The sequence below is a fragment of the Sparus aurata genome, chromosome 14 (genome assembly GCF_900880675.1).
Source record: "Sparus aurata chromosome 14, fSpaAur1.1, whole genome shotgun sequence".
NCBI lineage: Eukaryota > Metazoa > Chordata > Actinopteri > Spariformes > Sparidae > Sparus > Sparus aurata.
Genome location: NC_044200.1, coordinates 6549597 through 6565917, shown reverse-complemented (window position 1 = coordinate 6565917; position 16321 = coordinate 6549597). Strand labels below are relative to the sequence as shown.

The following is a 16321-nucleotide window of genomic DNA, read 5'->3' as shown; positions in this document are numbered from 1 at the left end:
TTGGCAACATTGGAATCAGACTGGATAGTTTTCTTATTACAAGGAGAAATAAAATCAGTGTGTGTGTGTGTATCATCACACATGCAGCCTGGTAACAATAGAGAAGGATGGCTGAGGAGAAGGTGAATTTGATGCAATTTGGACTGATGACACGTTCAATATTAATAAACTTTGATGAATAAGCGAAAAGCTTATAAAAGTTTATGTCAAAAAAGAAAATTACAGGGTGCTCTCAGGACTCTGTTTGTCCCGGTGCAAGTGTACCTGAAGAACGCCAAGTGGCTTCCCTTTTTTTGGATAAAACTTTGTGTTCTCCTTTTTTTGCTTTTTTTTGCTATCATGAAACGTCATTTTAGATGTTTACAGCATAATACAATGTACATATTTGTGATAAAAAGTGAAAAAAATAATCATGAGTATATATTCCTGTAGATATGTATTTTACCCCAGCGAAAAGGTGCTGGAAAATGTTGTAAATGACCCTTGAGAGTGCTTGAAAAGTGCTTGAATTTGACCTTGAAAAATGTGTACAAATCCTGTGGAAAATATCAAGACGTTTTGGGAAACTTCTTCAATATTTTCTGACAATTTACAGACCAAACAACCGATGGATTAATTAAGAACATAATTTGCAGATGAATATTATGAATAAATAAATAATCGTTAGTCACAGCTTTTGTATGAAGCTTGTTGGATCAATTTGGCGCAGCACCATTCAATGACATGTTATTCTAACTACTGATACTGTTGTTGACAGAATTATGAATATTGTGTGAAATGTTAACTTGGTCATGCTTGATTGTGTCTTGATGGAAGGTAGGGAAATGTATTTTCTTAGTTGTTGCAATCTTCTGTATTTTTGTGGCCAATTGGAGTAACCATTAAATGGAGGTTGTTTTCATAAGTTATTTTGTAATATATGTTGAAAGAAGTCAATGTGAATCATGTAATACATTTTCCAACAAAAAAACAAAAAACAAAACATGAGACCAAACAAGGTTTCTGCCATTTAATTAATACATATTTTCTAACCGAGTGTTGAATAATGAAAGAAATGCACTCTGTGAGTTGTTAACCTTTACAAACTGCACTACGTGTTTGCACAACAGAAGTACCGGTAAAAGTACAAGTTTTAGAAAGTCGTGATTAAGCATCCAGCATTAACTGCCTCCCATGCTATCTACTGTATATGTTTGTTCAAGCTTCAGCAAGGAATCTGAAGAATGCAAAAATTTTAGGGATGCCTGTAAATCAAATGATAAGTATTATTATGCTTTTGGTATCACTTGGTACTCTGTTTTTATAAAGGAATAACTTACTGATGACCTCAAAACCTCACAAACCAGATATCCACATTGTTTTCAGCAAAATTTCCATTTTACATGTCTCCCTCTCAACAGTATTTCTCTGACATGAAGAAAGGGCTGTTCAAAGCCCTACAACAAGCCTTTTAAGATTATGTGATAAAATACAATACTAGTCTCACTGTGCTACTAGCAAAGAAAGCATTTAGTTGATGTGCGTTTGGCCTGCTCACACAGACTTGATCATCATTCTGGTGGCCATTAAGGAGTAAGGAGCACGAGATTTCCAGGTCCGCCAGTGGAGGCCTGACCCCCAACCCATGTGGTTACCAGCAGGATGCCAGTCCCCGTTCAGACTGGCAGAGCCACAGTTGCTGTACCACCAACCGCCACTGTCTGTAAAGGTACATTCCCTTTGAGAAATGTCACCGAAGATGCATGGGGAGCAGCCGTCGTTGTCGCGGTCCACTGTGCTGAAGCCAAAGCCATTCTGGTCATTGCCTCGATAAGCACCGCGGATGGCGTCACCTTCAGACAAAAGTTGGGAAACATTTAAGGAAGGCTGGATTCAAAATGTAGTTCATGTAACTTGCTGAACATGACCAAAAGATGATGGCATATGGAATACTTTTCACTCTTAAAGATCAGCTGCAACGTTAAAACCACTGACAGGTGCAGTGAATACCAGTGATCAGCTTGTTAAATGCAATGTGCTGCAGGGAAACCATTCCTGGGATTCATATGGATCACACAAACACCATTGCATACCAAGAACAGCTCTTACTCTTACTCTCCCAGCCCATCCCAGTCCAAACCTCCTGTACTACCTGTGTAAAGACAAACAGTCCCCCGGTCCACTGAGCCGCTAGTCTTGACCGCTGGGTGCACTTCAGTCTGAGCTACAGACTGAAGTGTACCCAGCAGTCACTCAGCCACAGTTTAGCCACATTTAGCAGTTCTGACCTTGTAATGTCTGTGTACCGTGCTGCAGGTATCTACTGAAGTTAGCATGCTAACCAGCTAGCCCGGTTCCGATCGAAAGCTCCTGTGCTAGTGGTATAAACACCAATGCTCCCCTGGTTCTCTGAACTCTGAACTCTCAGTTACTAGCTGCATGGCTAACTGAGCTGAGAAGCTAACAGCAGGATAAGTTAGCTGCAGTTAGCAGTTGCTCTAGAGATATTGTGCCCCCTGTTTGTTTGGTGGCCATTTCTTACACATTGCACCTTTAATAAGTGGATAGCCAAATTATAAAATTATAAAGTATTAATATGAATAAAAAAAAGCTTAGTAAAGGTTTAAGAATGACATAAAAGATAAATCAATTAAACTCAGTAAATGTGGAAGTCGTGAGGCTTCATTAAAGATATTGTTAACAAGTTTCTTATAATAACCTATAAATGTCTTGTGATCTAAGAAAAGAAGGTGTTTTATGATGCTATTATCTACACATCTATCTACTTATTCATGTCGACAAACACCTTATCAAGACTTAAAAGGGCCTTTTCACCTAATAACCAAAGCTAATTGAAGGGACCGTAATATAAAATGTAATCGAATATCCCAACCAGCATAAATCAAAGTGAAAAACATGGGATAACGTGTCTATAAAAAGTAAGGGGAAAAGAGGGACAGTGGAGAAAAGTCAAAATGTACCAGCAGTTCCGCTGTATTTCCCGACATGCAGTTTGTAAGCTGCTTTCCCATGGCCCAATCTAAAGTTTTGGTACTGGGCGAAAGCGGTGCCCCCTTCATGGTCCCACAGGTCGATCCTCAGGATCCACTTCTTGGCTCTGTTCTTGGTCAGGGCATAAACCTTCTTCAGGCCGAGCCAGTGCTCGTCTGTGGGGGAATAAGCAGAGCACAGGGAAAAGGATTCACGTTTTGTATCAACGAAAGCCTTCTTCAGTTAATGCAACGACCCGGAGGATGCCTTTGTTCAAAACCCTTTTTCGCAAAGCCTTGAAGAGTTAGTCAGGTTTCCATGACTTTAAAGACAAAGCGGTCGGCCCGCTCACAATAACAGGATTTGTAGGTCACCTGCAGGCAAGCCAGGCAAGATTCCAGGCACAGCTGAAAGGTCAGGCCTGTGAATTATAGACGTGACTGATCCTCACACAATGATTCAGTTTAGCTTTAAAAAAACCCAATTCTGTCATCTTGTCGTGGTCAGATATTTCCCTGATATTTATATAAACTGTTGCAATCATCCTCTTAAACTCTTAAACTCAGCAAACACAATTCTGTTATTATTGGGAAATTCTCTTTCCTCATAATAAATCATGACACACGCACAGGATGTTCAGAAACACTTACGTCTCAGGCTTCCGAAACCGTTTGCATATTCCGCCCAGTTCCTGTTGAAGGAAAGCGCCCCTCCGCTGCGTCTCTGAAACACCGTCCAGCCTCCATCTTGTCGCATCTCACAGTACACCTGAGCCCGTAAATACAGCCCATTAAATACATGTTAAGAAACTGGCTGCCAGGCTGTTTAAACATTACCTAAACGCTGAGACATGTCTGCTGGGCTTTGGAAAATATGACATAATGTGTGAGGTAAACGAGTGACGTGCATGATCGTAGTTTGGATTTAAAGGTGCCCTGTGTAGAATTAAGGTGGATTTAGGAGGATCTGTTGGCAGAAATGTCATATATTTTTGGGGTTTTCATTCTTGTCGAGTCAGCTGAAACAAAAATTTGCTGTGTTTTCAGTTCCTTGGAAGGAGCCTTTTATATCTACAATACAGAGGCCATTATACATCCCTATGAATCTACAGTAGCCCAGAATGGACAAACCAAATACTGGCTCTGGAGAATGCCTTTCTCGTTTTTGTTTTTTGGGGGGGTTTTTTCGTTTCTAGCAGCCAGCAACAAACAAAAAACACAGTTTTTCTTCTTGAACTTTAACTGTATAATAGCACATCTTGTTTTGATTTGGTGCAATCTACTTTGACCAAGGAGATTTTACATTAAATTACATTTTTTTACTGCTACTACTATACCATCCAACAAAAAAAGCAGGTACTATGACAGCTCTACTGAACGTTAAATTACGAGCCAGAATGGTTATAATACACGTCAGGTTTCAGGTCTTGTATAATACCTTAAATGGCGCCTTGACTCCAGGAGGCTGGATGACGTAAACCCCACTGGATGCTCGCGGTGAGACAGCCTTAATCTGGGTGCAGTCTGTTCCTGAGGTAAGCGCGACAGGAGAAAGCCGAGAGGATGAAAAACGTACGTTTCCATGTACTGTCTGTGCCGTCACATGCAATCAAAAAAATACTGTCAGGGTGAATAACGAGCACCCTACCTTGAGAAATAACTGCAGCCTGTTGTTTCTAGAAAATAACACAGGAAAAGTTTAGAGTGAGACTTGATCTCCTGCACACGAGCTCAAAAATACAGATATTAGGAAAATAAGAGATTACTGATGCTGTCTGAAATACATTAGATTCAAATTTTTTGTCCTTACCTCAGCCTGTCCTGTGCCGCTCAAAAGAAATGCCAGGGTGAGCCAACAGAACACAGCTGGACTCCTCATTTTGACCTGATTTTCAGAGATTGAGTGTGACATGTTAGCTTCAGTAGATAACACCAACCTGCACTCAACAGGTGAGACTCAATGGACGTTAAATGAAAACTCTTAAATGGCGACACACTTAGAAAATTAGATAAAACCAAGCACTCACAAGACTAAAGGGTAAAATACTACCAATAATAGCCAATAATCTGTTCCTCTTACCTGCGTGTTGGATGGACCTTGTGTCCGAGCTCAAATTCCACTACAGCAGCCACGCCTCCGTCATGCCTTCATGTCCACGATAAATGCTGTCTGAACCACAGACCTGGTCATCTGACTTCGCGCACTTCTCTGAAGTAACTTCACAGTCGACAACTTTCACAACTGTGACACAACACTGCTGTGCTAAGAAAGTGCCCAGTCACCTTTACAGTCGGATGTTCCCCATTGGGTTATACACCTCTAAAAGCAAACAACATTCCAAGGCCAACTCAAACAAGAAATACCTGCTGCTTTCTTATAAAGCCTGACACAGTTGTCAGCACCTCGACTCAGGTCATATTATCAGGCATGTTTTTCACGAGAAAACAGCAGGGGGGAGAACATTTCTACTCTGAAACCAGACCAAAATTGCCTGCAGTTCTTTGAGTGTTTGTACAGACATTCATGATCCCCAGAGGATGAATCATGCTGACGCTGTTGTAGGGTTGCAGTCCTCGGGATCGACCACTTTCTGAAGGTCCCAGTCTGTCTCAGACTCGGCTACGTTTTTCCTCTGTCTGTACTCAATGATGGTTTCTATGAGAAGACAAGTCACCCAGAGAACCTCACCATATTGCCAAACATCTACATCAATGCCAGTATATCTGCAACTGGCCAATACCAGCTGATCACACAGAGCAATATACTGATATTGCTCTAGGTCTCGTCTCCGTCTTGATCACTACTTGGTCTCAGCAAAAAAACAATGGAGCTGGAGGGGAAACGATTTTGTGAACTGTCTGGTCAACTTGTTGGATGGTTCGTTTCAGAATTTGGTACAGATTTTCGTGGTTCCCAGAAGACGCATCCCAGAAATGTTTGTGACCTTCTAAATGCTCATAGTGCCACCAGCAGGTCAACCTTGGAGGGCCAGGCAGACTGAACAGCAGGAGCTGCTCAGAGCCGGGACTGATTTAGAACCAGACCCTTTGGAGAGTGAACTTTGGATGTTGGAGCAGACCTCCGTTTTCAGGTGTTTAAGTACTGTAATTTTGACTGCTTATCAGAGCTGGAGGGGAAATGTTTTTTCCTTCATGAAGAAAACATTACAGACAGGAGACTGGGATAAAAAAAGAGAGAGAGAGAGAGAGAGAGAGAGAGAGAGAACCTGAGTGTCTGGTGAGTAGGCTACTGAATTCACAGAGAGTTGTCCTGAATTTAACCACACAGCACGCGCCGTTGCCCGCAAACGTTAGATTACAGCTAGTGTGCAGCCAAGGTAATTGGCTGTTTGGGGCAGATAAACACAACTCAACAAATCATTCAACAAAGATCTCAGTGTTTTTAGATATTTTAATAGGATTTATATAAATTATACTTTTAAGTTACAATGGTGAACAATGTCTTTGCTTGCTCACTGGCAGCATTTTCATATGCAGGTTGACACATTTTAGACAAAATAAGTTTAAAAAACCTATAATTTCGACAGCCTGAGTGATAATTATGAATTCCCTTTTTTTCCTATTCATCAGATGTTACTCTCCAGCAGTGCCGCAGCCCTCTGGGAGCCCCAAAACATCATTAAATCAACCTGCGCTCAAAATTCCTCAGCTCTTCCCGCACTAGTGGACCGAGGAATGAGTTCCTGCAAACCCTCCACTCTGCAAATAGTTACAGAGCAGTCATCCTCCTCCATCCCAAACCCAGGGTAGAGGGGCTCAGTGAAGGTGCTATAGAATGTGTGAAGGTGGCTGAGGGTCCCAGAGGAGACGCTGTAGAAAGACAGGGTGCCTCCTGGCCAGTCCAGGTACACTCCGACCCTGTGGGAGCCTGACGGAGGTGCTGGTATTTCCACTTTCTGGCGGTCGTGCTGAGCGCTGTAGTGGTCCTCAGAGCAGAACAGACTCCAGGACTGGTCCGTGTAGCCAAACCCACTGAGGTGAGAGCCCGCCCTCCGACGGATCCCCCTCACAGCAATGCCGACATCCACCCAGCGTCCTCGCCACTCCACCTCCCAGTAGTGGCGCTGGGTGAGGCCTTGGTGACACAGCACCTGGGAGACGCTCTCAAACCTGTCGGGGTGATCTGGGTGCTGCTGTCGCTCCCTGACCCACGTCACCTGCTTCCCACTGTCGTGCAGATAGAGAGACTTGGCAGCTGTGTTTGTGTCCAGCGTCAGCACGCACGCATCTGTTCAAAACACACACATGGCTGTTTCAGGGTTCCTTTTAGATCATTTTTATTTCAGAACGAGGACGAGGTCTAAGGCCAGAGTAACCCAATATGACCCAGGGCAAAAATGAACGGCGGGCCCCTGTTCACCCCAAGTCTCACGGTCTGTTCTTCTTAGTGAAATGCATCATGTAAGCGAGACATAAATAAAAGTGATAAAGGATGCTTAAACTATATTTTAACTCAGGACTCCTCCTTTGGACAGCTTTGGTGGTGCTTATACTATCGGCAAACAGGTCTGCAAACCCTAAAGGTCCCACTATTCCTTTAGCCTTGTTGTAGAAGCTATTTATGGTCTGGTTTTTAGCTTTACTAATTAATGCAATGAAAAATTCTCTATGTTTTCGCCTCATTTACACAAGTGTAACACACAAGTGCAACTGTGTCTTTATCTTTGAGATATGCTTGTTTGAACCTCGTTGAGGGTTTAAACTATCACACAGTGGTCGCAGTGAGCCGTGAGCAGGTGGATGCTTTTCCCGGTTGATAATTAAGACTTGATGAGGTGAAAGACTGACCTGTGTCTAGTCTTTACAAATACAAAACAAAGAAAACAAAAAAAGAAAGGAAGGAAGGAAGGATAGAAGGAAGGAACCCAGATCGGAGCAAATTTCAGTTTTAAATATATCTCCACACTGCCATCTGTTGGACAGATGACACTACAACAGGCCGATGCAAAAAAGGCTGAAAGATGCCATCATGCAAATGACGTAAACAATTGCTCGGCATCAAAACTGAATAATCTAAAAGGGATTTTTAAAATAAAACACAGATAATTGATTATATTATAGTAGTGATCAGATCTATTTGATTGACATGTTGTATTCATACGGTGCTAAGAATTTAGTTGAAAACTAAATTAGTTGAAAATGCACTAAAATTATCACCGAAACGTGAAGAAAGAAGTTTAGACTATTTGACATCTGTTGCAGAGATATCTGTTGAAGTTAGCATGCTAACCAGCTACCCCTGGCCTGTCCTGGTTCAAAGCTCCTACGCTAGCGTTGTAAACATCAACACTTCCCCAGTGCTCAGAGCTCTCAGTCTGGACCGCTAGCTGCACAGCTAACAGAGCTAACAGTTGCAGCCACATTTAACCGCAGTTAGCAGTTACTCTAGAAAATGCCGTCCCTGTGACTTTGAGAGTACAGAGTCTGATCACCAGCCTGCTGCTATATGCAGTGTTGGGGAGTAACGAATTACATGTAACGACGTTACGTAATTTAATTACAAAATTTACGTAATTGTAATCCGTTACATTACTGGGAGAAAATATGTAATTAAATTACAGTTGCTTTTGGAAATATCAATGATTACAACTTAAGTTACATTTGAAAAATCGGCGCAAAAGCTCGGATTTATCAAATAGTTTTTCGCCCCCCTGGATTCATGTTTGTTTTTAGTTATTTTCATATCAACATCCTCCTTCCAAAACTGACGCTTGTGATTGGCTCTGTCTGGTCTGACTCTGTGCCATTTCATATGAAATGCCATTTCACTTCATACAGACAGAAGCCAGGCTTCCTTGTATTACAGAGGTGGCTCTCTTTTAGCCCGACTACATCACCATGGTAACTTATGCTTAGCTCATAACCTGGTCCCGACCAGGTTCTGTTCAGAGTTTAATCATAAAATCGGCTAGAAAAGCGCCGCTGTTTCACTATTTAACTCATTTACAGCTGGCGTGACCTTTACTTTGAAAGTCCAGTGGAGCTGGATCAGAACGGAGCATTTGTGCGGAGGGAGAGATCGCGCTGATCCGCTGCTGTTCACTTTCTCTCTGAGCGTCTCCACCTACAGATGTTCAGCTGAGGGGAAACGCTGCTCAGCTGTTGACCCGACTGGTGTCAGGAGGTCATTTATTAGGCTATAGCCTATTTACTTTTATATACAGTCAGTCACCACTGAAAGAAGTTGTGCGCTCGCAGCAGGACAGATAATTTAACTTAATGTGGCCATGAATATATTAATTGTTCCGCGTGTTGCCCAAACGCAAATCTTGAGTTGTCTACTCTGTTTTCTCACATTTAAAAATGTCTTTGTACAGAGACAACATGAGATTTGCTTGTAGCTACAGCACCTAAAAAACCCACTGTAACCTATTTTCACACGCACACCAGCCTCGCTTTCAATAAAACACACACTGGCATTTTATAATTGCGATCAGTGAAATATATGAAAACAATATAAAACACAGTTTAAAACAACAGTTGTTGTTCCTCTAAAGCTTCAGATTTAAAAGCAGCTCAATGTAGAGCTGTCAGAAATTAAAATCAGCCTCCTCTTGTCATATTTGCAGCAACACTGTTGCTTCAGGCTGTGATCAGGCTTTTTTGTATCGCTCATACTCTCTCCATTAAAACAACCTGCTCCTCTTGGCTGAAATCAGCCCGCTGTCGCTCCATTTAGTGAGGAAGTGAGCCTCCTTCGCAGTACAGGCCTAAGGTCAGACTCATAATATATGGTTAAACCTTTGAACTGAAAGGTTTGCACACTATAGGTCTTAAAATGTGAAAATGGTTAGCAGTTGAGAGATTTCATTCAAAATTAAGAAAAGTAATCATAATGTAATTAAATGTAATTAGTTTCATTACTTTGAGAAAGTAATTGAAATAGTTACACTACTATTACATTTTCAGCAGGGTAACTTGTAATTGTAACCAACTACATTTCCAAAGTAATCTTCCCAACACTGGCTATATGTCTGCCCAAATTACTGATTGTTGCTGTTTCTTTAATTAAAAGTTGATGTGAACAACAAATAGAAAATACAGTCACTTACAGTTTGTCAGTGTTGATTTCAAGTAGCACTCTGCATTATGGTCCACACTGTAGACATGAGGGTTTATAATCATTAAAGCACACATTATTATGTTTTATAATACTTAATATCTGATACATGAAAAAACTATAAAAATGTCATTTGTATTTGTGATATTTGTGTGCAATTTGATTGTATGTGCTTTAGATCATGGTGCACCTGACTTCCTCTGTACACCACCAGAAAGGGAACTTAATCATGAAATGAAACTTGACATCACAAGACATGTTGCATAGTCTCTGAAATACCCATCTTCACGAGGCTTGTGGTCTAATAATAATTTACTTTCTTTATTTTCAGGAAGATTTCTGACTTTGGCACTTGGCACTACAAACTTTACCTCAGTTTTTCCAGTTTACAGAGCGGGTCATTCTGACGAGCAGAGATCAGCTTCACTCCAGACTCCTGCAGGTAGTTGTAGCTCAGGTCCAGCTGCCTCAGGTGCGAGGGGTTGGAGTTCAGCGCTGACGCCAAGTAAGTGCAGCCTTCTTGTGTGACTCCGCAGAATGACAGCCTGTGTGGAGGGAGGGTCTTCTTATTTCATCCAAAAATTCAATCTTTGCCTTTTCAAGTCATGCAGACAAATTCAATAAAGATCTTCTAAAAGTAAAGTTCCCCCCTGTTACTTAACTACCTTATTTGTAGATGTTGCTATGCCTATATTTTGCAGAACTTTTTTTTTTTTAATTAAAAATGATCTTACTTTTTCTTACCTTAAAGTCTCCAGTTTACAGTCCGTACTTGCCAGTCCTGCAGAGAGTGGCTTCACTTCTGAGTCCTGCAGGTCGTTCCCGCTCAGATCAAGTTCCTTCAGGTGAGACGTGCCAGAGCTGAGGACTGAGGCCAGATCAGCACAGCATTTCTGAAGAATGCACTCATTTAACCTGCAGGGGAGGATGCGTTTCATTCGAATCAGTTACTGTGTATGCTACAGTATATTAAAAACAAAACAAAGTTTAAAGTGACCTGAACATTGCAGGAGTTGAACTGATCTGATATTAAAAAAATATGTATTTTAAAAAATCTCATGGCCTATTAATTGACAATTACAAATTAATACAAAGACACAATATTTTAGTTTTGTCCACTGAGCTTGCATGATCTGACCTTAGTATCTCCAGTTTACAGTTTGGACTTCTTAATCCGGCACACAGCAGCTGGATGTCTGGACCCTGCAGGTTGTTTCCACTCAGGTCCAGCTCTTTGAGCTCGGCAGAGTCAGAGCTGAGGGCTGAGCCAATGGGATCGAAGCACTTCTGTGTAAGGCCACACCAGCTGAGCCTGACAGATGGAAGAATGCACAACATGTGACATAGTGATCATAAACACTAATTTCACACTAAAAGAAACTCCACATTAGTCATAAAAAATTTGCAATTTTTTTTTTATCAAATTAAGTGCTCAATGTGCGATGGAGTTCATGCACCCGCTTCAGACAAGGTGCATCCTGACAAGAAGAGGATTTTTTTACATTTTCAAAACAATTCCTGAGCTCCCGAGCAGTTGTATACGTGGCAACGTTGTTTTACTGTGAAGCTCCAGAAAAGGCAGTGAGTAAAATAACTACTGAATTTTCATTTTTTGGTGAACTGTTCCTTGAATTGACCACATGAGGGCAGCACAACAAGTTCTTAACACATTAACATCATCATCATCATCAAGTTGATAGAGTAAACATGTTAGCAGACCATTGGGTGAGGTCACGTTGGTTCTGTCCACTATTTTTACAGCCAATGCAGTAACTTCACAGCCACCTATACAGTCAAGATCATTATTTCAGTATGCACTGACCTTAGTCTTTCCAGTCTACATTGTGGACTCCTCAGTCCTACAGTGAGCAGGGTTATACCAGCATCCTTCAGGCTGTTGTTGCTCAGGTCGAGAGTTTTCAGGTGAGATGTGCCAGAACTCAAAACTTTTGCCAAATCTGCACAGCAGTTCTCTCTCAGTTTGCACTGGTTCAATCTGCGAAGGAGAATTCGCCAAAACAACAGATTCTTTTTTTTTCTTCATGAAAACGTTTATTGTGATTAATTCCAAGCAAGTGATTTAGGTTTGTCAGCAAGAATAGGGTCTAACCTCACTGTTTCTAGTTTGCAGTTGTGGCTGCACAGTCCCATGCACAGACCCTTCAATCCTGCTTCCCGCAAGTCATTAGCACTCAGGTCCAGTTCTTTGAGTTGGGTTGATTCAGCGCTGAGAGCAACAGCAAGGGCTTCACAGCAGTCACCTTCCAGTTTACACTTGTGTAATCTAAAAACAGAATAGAAAGTTTTTAATGTTCAAAAAAAAATTGCAAGCAAGACAGACAGCAAATAGCAGTAAACCTAAAACACGAGCTCTTCCGACCACAAGAAGCAGTTGCTGCTGTTTGCAGGGTTGCATTGTGCAATTTTTGGGGTTTCTAAAAGATTGCTGACGTGTGTTACAAACCTTAAACTCTTCAGTTTACAATGTGGGCTCCCAAATCCAACACAAAGCAGCTTCACCCCTGAATCTTTCAGGCTGTTGTCACTCAGGTCCAGCTCTGTCAGGTGAGAGGAGGTCGAGCTCAGTGCAGAGGCCAGAACTTCACAGCAGTTCTCAGTAAGGTTGCAGCGATTCAGCCTGGAAAGACAGTAAACATACAACCATTTCTGTTTGTTCATTTTCTGTCATTTTGGGATGAGAGAGTGCTCAGGCCTAGGTCTTAAATGTGTCTGTGGCTTAGAGAGAAACCAAAAAACAACATGGAAGAGGAACACTACTGTCATGTGGGTGAACTCACAGAGCACGTTTGGAAGAAGTGATGACAGTCAGCAGCTTCACTAAACCTTCCTCTGATCTTATGTACTTCCTCAAGTCAAACTCCTGCTCTGTTGCCTCTGATGTCATCAGTTCAAAAGTGAGAGCGGACCACTGGACTGGAGACAACTTCTTGGCTGCAAGCCTCCCAGAACTCACAAAGCTCTGGACCTCCTGCACCAAAGACTCCTCTTTGAGCTCACTCAGGCAGTGAAACAGGTTGAGTTTGGCCTCTGGCTCCTCTTTGATCTTCTCCTTGATAAACTCGATGGTTCTCGCCACATCTTCATCTGCCTCTGCTTCCAAATGCAGAAGTCTTCCCAGGAGCTCCTTGTTGGACTTGAGCGACAGTCCCAGGAGAAAGCGGAGGAAAAGGTCCCAGTGGCCATCCGGACTCTCCGAGGCTTTTTCGACGGCAGTCTTGTGAAAACCGAACACAGATTTGGGGAGCCATCTTGTAGACACTCTTTTCAAGTATCCAAGAAGAACGTTGTCCTTTCTATGCATGTAGGAGTGATGGGCGTACACAGCTGCCAGAAACTCTTGGATGGTTAAATGTACAAAGCTAAAAACCTCTCTCCTCCTTCTGCCCTCCATCATGAAGACCTCTGTGCAAACTCCTGAGTAGATGGTTGCTTCTTTGACATCCATGCCGCACTCTTTCAAGTCAGCCTCGTAGAAGATCAGTTTGCCTTTCTCCAGTTGACGGAACGCCAGCTCTGCTAGCTTCAAAACAACATTGTTGCTTTCTATAGGGTAGTGCCCTTCTACCATCCGGTCTGTCTGGCAGAGGAGGAGGTATGCGTACATCTCGGTCAGGGTGCTGGGGATGGCCCCTGTCACGTTGTTGCGCAACATTTTCTTCATAACAGTGACGGTGATCCAGCAGAAAACTGGTATCTGACACATGATGTAGAGGCTTCTTGATGATTTCACGTGGTTGATGACTCTGATGGCAAGGTTATCATCACGCAAACTCTTCTTAAAGTATTCCTCCCTCCGTTCATTAGCAAAACCCCTCACCTCCGTCCACTGGTGGATGTGCTTTCGAGGGATTCGGCTTGCCGCTGTGGGTCTGGACGTGATCCAGATGAGACTGTTGCCAAGCAGATCTCCTGTGATTAGGTTTGTGATCAGGACATCGAGCGGGGCCAGCTCCTTCTCGTCCCTCAAGACCTTGTTGTGCTTGAAGTTCAAGGGCAGCAGAGTCTCGTCCAGGCCATCAAATATGAAGAGCGCTTTGCATCCTGTTCCCAGCATCTCAAGGGGTTTTATATCAGGGAAGAACTGATGGAGCAGCTGCATCAGACTGTAGTCCTTCTCCCCTATGATTGGATTCAATTCACGGAAAGGAAGCGGGAAGAGGAGGGTGATGTCCTGATTTTCATTTCCTTCTGCCCAACTCAGGGTAAATTTCTGTGCACAGACAGTTTTACCCACTCCAGGTATACCCTGCGTAAGCACAGTTCGGATTCGCTTGTCTTGGTTGGGCTTGGGTTTGAAAATGTCGCTAGCTTTAATGGAAGTTTCCTCTGCCTGTACATAGTTGGACCTCTGCTGTCTGACTTCATGCTCCTCACTGAAGCTTCCCCAGGCTCCTTCGATGACATGCAGCTCAGTGTAGATTTTGTTCAGGTAGACGGTATCTCCTTCATCTGCATTCCCCTCGTAAATGGTTTGGAACTTTTCCTTCAGTGTGGATTTCAGTTTTTCCTGGACTGCATGGTGGTCAATTTCTGTTCAAAGAATACATTGACAAAACCTTAGTTCAACTTCCTTTGTATACGGCTCAACTTTTAATCTTGTGTCTGTACACGATATATGGATTTGAACCTGTAAACATGCCTGTGTGTTTTCATATCAGCTTACCTGTGCCAACTTGATTGCTTGCAGCTGATAAGGAAACAAAGAGAAGAGACAGCAGTTAAGGGACCAGGCAACAAACAGTCAACTTTTTTAAGTTTCAAACATGCTTTACCTTCATGGTAATTCTTCCTCAGGGTTTCAGCCCATAGTTTGAGTTTCATCCTCTCAAGTATATCCACTGTGACTGTAACAGCACCGTCATAGTCATAAGTTACCACCAAAAGTTCTACTGTGCACAGCCTGTCAGCCCCATGGACCCGCGACTTTGGAATATGAGGGAATCCGTCGCAAGGCATCCTGGAAAGGTAAAACTGGAAAGTCTTCAAATCTTCATCAACCAGCTCCAACAGTATGTCCAAGATTAGCTTTCTGACAGAAGCCATATCTGTTCTCTGAGCTGGTCATGTAATCAACCTGTCCTCTTGCTCTGCGTCCATCCTTTGAGAGCAGCAAGGCTCAAATGAAGCAACAGTTTCAGTTTTGAAATGATGTCGCCGCAGGCAGCTCACTCCTCAGGCATGCAGAGCACCAAGAGCAATGTCGCTGCACCAAACAACTCTGTTGAACAGTAAATACACTGTTCCTGCCTCTGTTATCAGCTGCGTGTGTGCTGGTTGACATGCTGAAACAAGTTAAGCCAGTCCAGTCAAGTGGGCGATTGGCGGGTTTGGGGGCAGAACTGCGATGCTGAAAGAAGAGACACTGGGCAAGTTCCTAGTTTCATTATCTGCTACTGTCACAGCAGAGTTCTTGTTTTAGTATTCAAATACACCAAAATAGAAAGAAGGCAAATGTCCTCCCACCATGTGATGCAGAAGTATGACACCACAGAAATGTTTGCATTTATCCTTGATGGGCTGGTATAGTTATAGTGTGGCCAATAAAATGTCTGTGAAAGAACTGGATGATGATGTTACAAAGCAGGCATTTAAGTCAAACAATCCATTCTGCATCAAATACAAAAACACTGGTTACTATTATATAAGATCAGATCTCTCATGTGGTATCTTTAATCATACAATAGACAACTTTTTTGTTGCGTTAACTTATCATTTTGAAGTGGACACTGACTGCACAGTGTAAAGGCTATAGAAAAAATGACACCATCACATGACACCATCACTTTCACTTTTTTTTTTTGGTTGGCCTGCCACACACCTGGATTCTTCCCCGGAAGGACACAGGTAAAAATTATGGCACAAAGGAAGAACATCTGCCACTGCCCAACCATAGCAGGCTGAGGCATTGTCTTCCCAGGTCAATATGGAAACTCTAGACTGCAAAACAAAAAATGAATACCCGTTGATGGAGGAGGAAAATCCTCTCTCCAATGAGATTATCTTAAACACAGGGGCCCAACAGGCTTGTTTTTATTTTTTATTTTTTAATCTCCAATACTATTCTCGGTGTACACCAATGAATGATGACACTGCACGACAACTATTTTGAGCTATTCAAATATGCCGATGACATTAATGGCCTTAGTGGGTCTTTCCATGAAAATTATGATGAATCTGGTTATTTTGTTGAGGCTTCCAAGCTTGATCAATGCTCTATGTCCAGGTCATTGGTCAATAATGTTGGAAACAA

The 16321-nt window shown here is 42.4% G+C and overlaps 2 protein-coding genes across 2 annotated transcripts; both read right to left on the bottom strand.

Annotated features, from left to right (window-relative positions):
• Positions 1–994: 994 nt before the first annotated feature.
• LOC115595171 (angiopoietin-related protein 5-like) lies at positions 995–5243 on the bottom strand. The gene is made up of 7 exons (XM_030439326.1): positions 5050–5243; positions 4780–4854; positions 4618–4645; positions 4408–4499; positions 3621–3738; positions 2961–3146; positions 995–1832 (listed from the first exon to the last, which is right to left on the bottom strand). The coding sequence occupies exons 2-7, from the start codon at positions 4846–4848 to the stop codon at positions 1534–1536; spliced, it is 792 nt and encodes a 263-aa protein (XP_030295186.1). The 5' UTR covers positions 4849–4854; positions 5050–5243; the 3' UTR covers positions 995–1533.
• A 1122-nt stretch (positions 5244–6365) lies between these two features.
• On the bottom strand, positions 6366–15293 carry LOC115595199 (NACHT, LRR and PYD domains-containing protein 12-like). Its single transcript, XM_030439363.1, has 11 exons — positions 14844–15293; positions 14735–14758; positions 12849–14601; positions 12515–12688; positions 12161–12334; positions 11873–12046; positions 11189–11362; positions 10795–10965; positions 10422–10595; positions 10043–10089; positions 6366–7218 (listed from the first exon to the last, which is right to left on the bottom strand). The coding sequence occupies exons 1-11, from the start codon at positions 15112–15114 to the stop codon at positions 6626–6628; spliced, it is 3729 nt and encodes a 1242-aa protein (XP_030295223.1). The 5' UTR covers positions 15115–15293; the 3' UTR covers positions 6366–6625.
• Between the last annotated feature and the right edge of the window lie 1028 nt (positions 15294–16321).

Coding starts and splice junctions, on each gene's coding strand:
- LOC115595171 (XM_030439326.1), bottom strand. CDS start 4,848: ATGAGGAGTCCAGCTGTGTTCTGTTGGCTCACCCTGGCATTTCTTTTG. Junction 4,646..4,779: donor GCGGCACAGGACAGGCTGAG/GTAAGGACAAAA, acceptor GTTATTTTCTAG/AAACAACAGGCTGCAGTTAT. Junction 4,500..4,617: donor GGCTGCAGTTATTTCTCAAG/GTAGGGTGCTCG, acceptor CGCTTACCTCAG/GAACAGACTGCACCCAGATT.
- LOC115595199 (XM_030439363.1), bottom strand. CDS start 15,114: ATGGCTTCTGTCAGAAAGCTAATCTTGGACATACTGTTGGAGCTGGTT. Junction 12,689..12,848: donor ACTTCTTCCAAACGTGCTCT/GTGAGTTCACCC, acceptor CTGTCTTTCCAG/GCTGAATCGCTGCAACCTTA. Junction 12,047..12,160: donor TGCAAACTAGAAACAGTGAG/GTTAGACCCTAT, acceptor TCTCCTTCGCAG/ATTGAACCAGTGCAAACTGA.